The 6,316-nt window shown below is 41.7% G+C and overlaps 1 protein-coding gene across 1 annotated transcript; it reads right to left on the minus strand.

Annotated features, from left to right (window-relative positions):
- Positions 1–3,031: 3,031 nt before the first annotated feature.
- LOC127306247 (probable plastid-lipid-associated protein 10, chloroplastic) lies at positions 3,032–6,078 on the minus strand. The gene is made up of 8 exons (XM_051336872.2): positions 5,855–6,078; positions 5,678–5,782; positions 5,422–5,562; positions 4,955–5,050; positions 4,447–4,527; positions 3,879–3,965; positions 3,548–3,603; positions 3,032–3,472 (listed from the first exon to the last, which is right to left on the minus strand). The coding sequence occupies exons 1-8, from the start codon at positions 6,011–6,013 to the stop codon at positions 3,358–3,360; spliced, it is 840 nt and encodes a 279-aa protein (XP_051192832.1). The 5' UTR covers positions 6,014–6,078; the 3' UTR covers positions 3,032–3,357.
- Between the last annotated feature and the right edge of the window lie 238 nt (positions 6,079–6,316).

Consider the following 6,316-nt stretch of genomic DNA (forward strand, 5'->3'; position numbering starts at 1 on the left):
TGTGTAAAGTTGTGCTGACGTACGTACGTATATGCATTTATCGGATCTTACACGCAATGGATTCCTTGATTACGATCGAACTTTATATAAATATAATTATGTGCATCTCGGAGGTGATCTTCCAGTTCGGTATTGGCTATTTCGATTGACAACCTTGACATTAACACATGAAAGCTAGATTTTTTTTTACCTATGGACGACTTCAAGAAAGTACCAGTAAATCTTAAATCATTCATCTCACACCGCAAGCAAACCATGGGACTTGCAACTTTTCTGCAAGCCGCAAGGGTGTGGAACTGAGAAATAGCTCTGACAGGTCAAGAACGCCGAAACCTCGGCTTCACCTTGCAAAATTCGGCGAGAAACCGAGTCACATACTCACATCTTGTAAGTAGGGACGGAGCTTGATAGTTGAACGATCTCAATAATTTGACTGGGCTCGACGGCAATACTAGAAACAGATGGCGAATGCCCCACAGAAAACGACTGAACGAGCCGCCCAAATATTTTTTTTAGCTGCCCAATTAAGAAACCAGATAATTAAGTGCTCAATTAAGCAACAAGATAAGAGAAGTGCGGGCCTCAGAAACGAAAAAAGCAGCATGAAATGAAAACAGAGATCTATTTCTCTTTGTTGGACATGGGCATGCTTTCGTTCTTAAAGTTATCCAGATAATTGACTGGTTGTGAAAATGGTCATACGTCCCAGAAACCAGTATTTTCAACGAATTCAAGAGGATAAAATGAACGCTTCAACTGTACACACTAGATCTAGCATATGACCCGAGTTGTTACGAAATAGGGTGACTTCTCTTTAATAGGGAGCAACACTCAGTTACGCGCATTGAAGGAGGGAAACGTCTACTCTTTCCAGGAAAGTTGGAAGGAAAAAGGTCAATAGGTGAATCTTCTAGAGGACTTCTAAAATCTCCTTTGGAGAAATACAGATACAAACAGAACAACAAAAACTCAGCAGATCTGAATTCCTCTCCAACTTTAGGAGGTATATTAGAAGAGTTGGACAAAAGGCTAGAAGCACCAAATTAGCTATGGCCTACTAGCGTCAAATCTAAAAAATGGCACAGAGAGTCTGCGATCCCACCACCATGAACACAACGAAAATGAACTTGTGGTGTAGGGGCTGCCACATGCACCGCACCAGCAAAGAATATATGAAGATGCCATAAGACAAGTGGATCTCTACAATCACCAGAGAAAGAATAGCCGAGCATCAAGAGCAGAATATTCTCTGATCAGTAGATTATTGACATGATGACTACACTAAATGTTGATATTAGGCTATGGCTTCAAAACAAAAACCTGACCTTTGTTTAACTTTTTTTGGGGGCCAAGTTTGTTTAACACTTGTAACTCATATGCATGTAACAACCTGGCCCTCACATAAGAATTTTAAGTAGCAGCATGATGACTATGGCCAGTCCTTCTGGTTTACTAATTATGCATAAACGGTAAACCCACAACCCACTCCCGAGCTTCATAGGACTACTTGATATTTACTCCCTCCGTGCAGTGATACAAAATGTCATTACAACCTGCTAAATGATAGACTTGTTGTAAAAACATCTTATATTACGGGATGGTTGGAGTATAACTGAAGCACCTACGACCTTGGGCATGTGCGCAAAGAAAAGGAAACATAGTTATGACTACTTTCAGTCATGAACCACACCAAGCAAAAAGACACCCTACTTTCCATCACAACCAAATTGACTAGTGCGACGATTTCGTCGAAAGGAGAAAACGAAGAGCCAGGATAATAGCAAAAATGCTTGCTACTGGATAGAAATGATGTCTACTCTGATCAGTGGTATGGTGCATGACTCCATGTGATGTTCCTCATTGAGACAAGGATATTCCTAGAGCGCCAAGGCAAAATGGAAGTGCTCTCTGTATTCATCAAAGCAGACAAAGCCCCTTTTGCGCCAATACAAATTTAGGGTCTTCTGTTGCATATTAGTATAAAATATTCTCCTTCTGTTCACTACTATAAGATATTTTAGAAATTTCAATCTGGACTAGATACGGACCTGAATGAGTGAACCTACACACTGAAACGCATCTAAATACATGAATTTTTGGGAAAAAAACCTAAAACATTTTGCAATAGTGAACAGAGGGAGTATTATTTTGGTCACTTCTAAACAATTAATTTTAGATCTTGATGTTTCATCTCCCTCCAAAGACCACTACTGTTTGCAGCTGACAAAGCTCCACTAGACTTAACAGTATTCGATGACGATGTCAAGCTGCAAAACTGTTGTTCACTATACTAGAACTGCAGGAGGGCCAGCAACAACACATGGACCTAAATAGTAAGTACATACTATAACAGCAGTACAGCACACAATAATAATATAACGATCCGGGAGCCGAATTGAGTTTCTGTCCAAATGTTAAATTGACTAACATTGCAGATTTCCAGTACTCCTACTGCACTGAAGGCAACTTCAGTAGCTACTTAGTACTTACATCCACTAATATGTCAAAAGACCTGACTTCCAGTTGCACAGAGACTATTAAAGTTTCAAGCCGAATTGCTAGTTCATTCAGTAAACATCTCAAAATAACCATATGTGATATCAACTTAACAATAAATATAACTGCTATAAAATAGTAGTTGTAATGTCATTTGTCATTGACTTGCAGATTATAAGAGGATGGCCTGCAAATCTACAAAAACTGAAGTAATTGACTTTCTGGAAATGGTAGGCAGATAGTATATGTGGCAATAAAGCATCAGATCACCTATAACAGTAAAAGCAATCCCAACAACATCAATTTCAAAGATTGTGGTTAGTTGCATTTTAACATTGAACAAATACTGATCACAGTCATTGAATACGTGTGTATTAATACTGTAGAGATTAGTGAATTTGTTAGGACCAGGCTCTACATTAGTAGGTAACGAACAAAGGCATAGTGCCAGTAATACCGCGTTATATAGATACATACAGAGTACTGTAGATATGATAATACCAGAAACAAAACACAAGCTAATGCACATGGTTAAAAAAAAAATACACCAAGTGCTATTAACTCGGCAATCCCAGGAATAACAGAATTATTTTGAACACCAAAGAAGAAAAAGGTGACATGGTTTGCTACTAAAGAAGAAAAAGACAATAACCAGATTTTTTTTTTCGAGAAAACACAAAAGACTTTTGCGTTTCATTTCATTTTAAAGAGAGTGTTTTACAGTCCTCCTAGTAATAATCAGATTTCATAAGGACACACTGAGTGTTGCCTTGGAAGGTTTACATATACCTAGTGTATGCTGTTAATCCCAGCTATAATTTTCATATCCTCATATGACTCACTGCTGACAATTAGAAAATTTCATAGCAGAGGCTGGGCTCTTGTGAAAACAAAAACTCCACCACCGCCAACTGAACGCCCCAGGAGCATATCACGGTCAAGGTAAGAAAGGTAGTACAATCCTCCAGGTGATCGTCTGACATCAAATTCAGTCTGAAACTTTTGAAACAAAGGAACCAAGAAAGGAAATAGAGTAAACTGGAAAAACTACCTTTCAGGTCCACTGAGAGGAACTTGAGCTCGAAAAGTTCGAAGGAACTGCAGTATCTGCATGAACAGATTCACTGTGATGAAACACTTGGTGATGGTTGATGAATCATAACTACAATAAAAAATTGAGACTGAAATACTCACCCAAAATACTACTTGTGAGGACATAACAAAAGCAATAACATTGTATATACCGTGGGTGAGCAATAACATTTTCAACACATATGGACTACAGAGGAAGTCAGCAATGAAAAAAAGGATGGTAACAAACTAACAACAACAAGTGTCATGTACAATGGAAAATATAGCTATATTCATACATCCTGGCATACCTGAAGACTCAAAAATGACCGAGGAAGTATAGCAGGAGCTATTAGTGCTTGCAGCTGCTCACTAATCTTGATATTTTCTACAGCAACCTGTTACATAAATGATAACACCATAAACAAAGCCACATAGGAAAAAAAAAGGTAAAACACAGAAGCACTAAAAGAAAACAAAGAAAGAGATCAGTGGTAGGACAAGCACAAACTATTCTCCTGAAAGGTTTGCATAAGATGGTGCATGAAAAAAAAGGGCATCAGTACTGATAGCATCTTGTATCCATGAGCAGAGAAATCAGAATATAACGATAACATTTTGCCAGAGATACTACACTCTGTTATATTCGTCATGTTTGATGGGAAATGAATCATACAGAATGCTAACCACTAAATGCTAGTGTGTTGGTATATGCTGCTTAGCTGCAGCCTGCAGATGAGATACCTCATGCCAGTAACCTACTACTGCACACCAGAACATCTTGTCATAATCATCCTACTTTCCTATATTACTGCAGCATTTTTTACTGCAATCATTTATCAAATAAGCAGACAAAGATATTTTTGAGTGGGAAACTACCTCCTCAAACTGAAGAAATATGTTGCGTTTAGACAGAACATCAAATTTTGCAGAGACCATCAGCGTTGCACCTTCTTGCTCCTAGAGAGACCACTAAAAGAATCAAATATAAAAGACTTGAACCAAATGAGAGTTAAAGCCTAAATATAAACAGTACTTCAAAGTGATGTGCACATAGTCAGAATAGGTCATGCAAAACACATCAAACTAAAAGATTGTTTCTTAAAGGCCAACAAACCACTACAGTGGACTTTGCATAATACAGAAATATCATGGATTTGTAAAGCACAAATAAACTGAAATAAATGAGTAAATTGCTATGAATACTAAAAATCGGATTCACCATATGCTCCTATGAGCCAAAGTGCATTTCTCTACTTTCCTCTCACGGTTTCATTACATACTAATAGAAACTACAGGTTAACATGGGTACCATCCTTTTGATGTATTCGAAAGTTTGGCCACCCAGAATAAACATTCACAAAACACAAAACATGTAACAGTTTACCTCCAGCAAGTTCTCGATGCTCCACCGCACGACATTCCGGATGACTCCACCATCTGATCGATCTTTGCACTCGAATTTCTGGTAAATTTGCCCTACCTGCACATACCCAAAAGCACCACTGCAATATAAGGCTTTCAGAACTTACCAAAATTTCTCTAGCTGATCATCTATCTGTAGTTCTGTACACACTAGTAAACTATCAACTGCAGTACCATCAATTCAAGTCTCACAAAAAAACTCATAGTTGACCTGCAATAAGTTCAGTTTTGCATAGAACGTTGAAGTGCACACAACGGGATTTAACAGACTTCCTTTGCACAATATCGAACAAAATTTACTTAACTGGTTAAGGCATGGCAAACTGGCATTTCCTCTGATTGTTACTACTCTCTCCATCCATAAAAGGATGTCTTAGAATGGGATTCCCAAAATGAATTTAGATAAAATTGAGGTAGAGGCGGAGGCACCTGCAGGAGAGGAAGCTTGTCGGCCGCCTCGAACAGCATGAGCACGTCCGACGCCGACGTGTAGCAGAGCCTCCAGGTACCGTCGAGCGCCGCGAGGTCCAACGGCGCCCCCTCCCCGGCGCCGAGCTCCTCCACGCACACCTAAGCAGCACGCAGACATCAAATCGAAATCCCTTTGCCGTTCCGCAGCGGCCGCGGCGCGCAGGCGTAATCACGGTCGGGGGAAGGAGCTAGGCTAGGGCGGGGGGTCCCGTACGATGGCCTCCTCGATGGCCGCGCGCTGGTCGGAGCTGGCCGCGGAGCCGCGCTGCGTCTCCTGCACCGCCCGCAGGAGCTCGTGCTTCCGCCCCTCCGTGTCCGCCTGCGAGCGAGAGAGCAGACCGTCAGATCGTGCGTGTAGCAAACGAGGGGGTCGGGGTCCGACGGTCCGTACTGCGGTGAGCGGGGCAGCGGCCGTGGCGGCGAGGAGTAGAGGGGACCTGCGGCGCGAGTGCCGCGGGCGGAGGCGAGCATATCTCTGGGAGAACGGGGATGGGGGTGGTCGACGAGGACCGGTCGGGAACCGGCGTAGGGGAGCGGCGGCGAGCGCCATTTTTCTGTGGACGAAAGGGCGGAGGTCCTTGGTCAGTTCCACTGCCACGAATCGGCTTGTGTTGCCGTTGGCCAGAGATGCAGCATACCCCTCCTCACCTGCTGCCGTCGCCGTTCGTCTATGATCGGACGGCTGCCACCTGCCAGAGACTTTTTTGTTCTCCCGTCACAGGCGTGTACAACTCCCGGCAGATGGACAACTGAACACAATTTTTTCACAGGAATTTCACATCAAAACTTTAAAACTGTTGTACAGTACATCAATAAAGTGCAAATGGCACTGTAATTACCCACCACTTCAACA

This window comes from Lolium perenne, chromosome 1 (assembly GCF_019359855.2).
Source record: "Lolium perenne isolate Kyuss_39 chromosome 1, Kyuss_2.0, whole genome shotgun sequence".
Lineage (NCBI taxonomy): Eukaryota > Viridiplantae > Streptophyta > Magnoliopsida > Poales > Poaceae > Lolium > Lolium perenne.

Excerpts from the sequence above, each read along its gene's own strand:
- LOC127306247 (XM_051336872.2), bottom strand. The coding sequence starts at position 6,013 with ATGGCGCTCGCCGCCGCTCCCCTACGCCGGTTCCCGACCGGTCCTCGT. Across the intron at positions 3,966-4,446 it reads TATTTCTTCAGTTTGAGGAG|GTTGCTGTAGAAAATATCAA; the intron begins GTAGTTTCCCAC and ends TTTATGTAACAG. Across the intron at positions 3,604-3,878 it reads GGTCATTTTTGAGTCTTCAG|ATACTGCAGTTCCTTCGAAC; the intron begins GTATGCCAGGAT and ends CTGTTCATGCAG.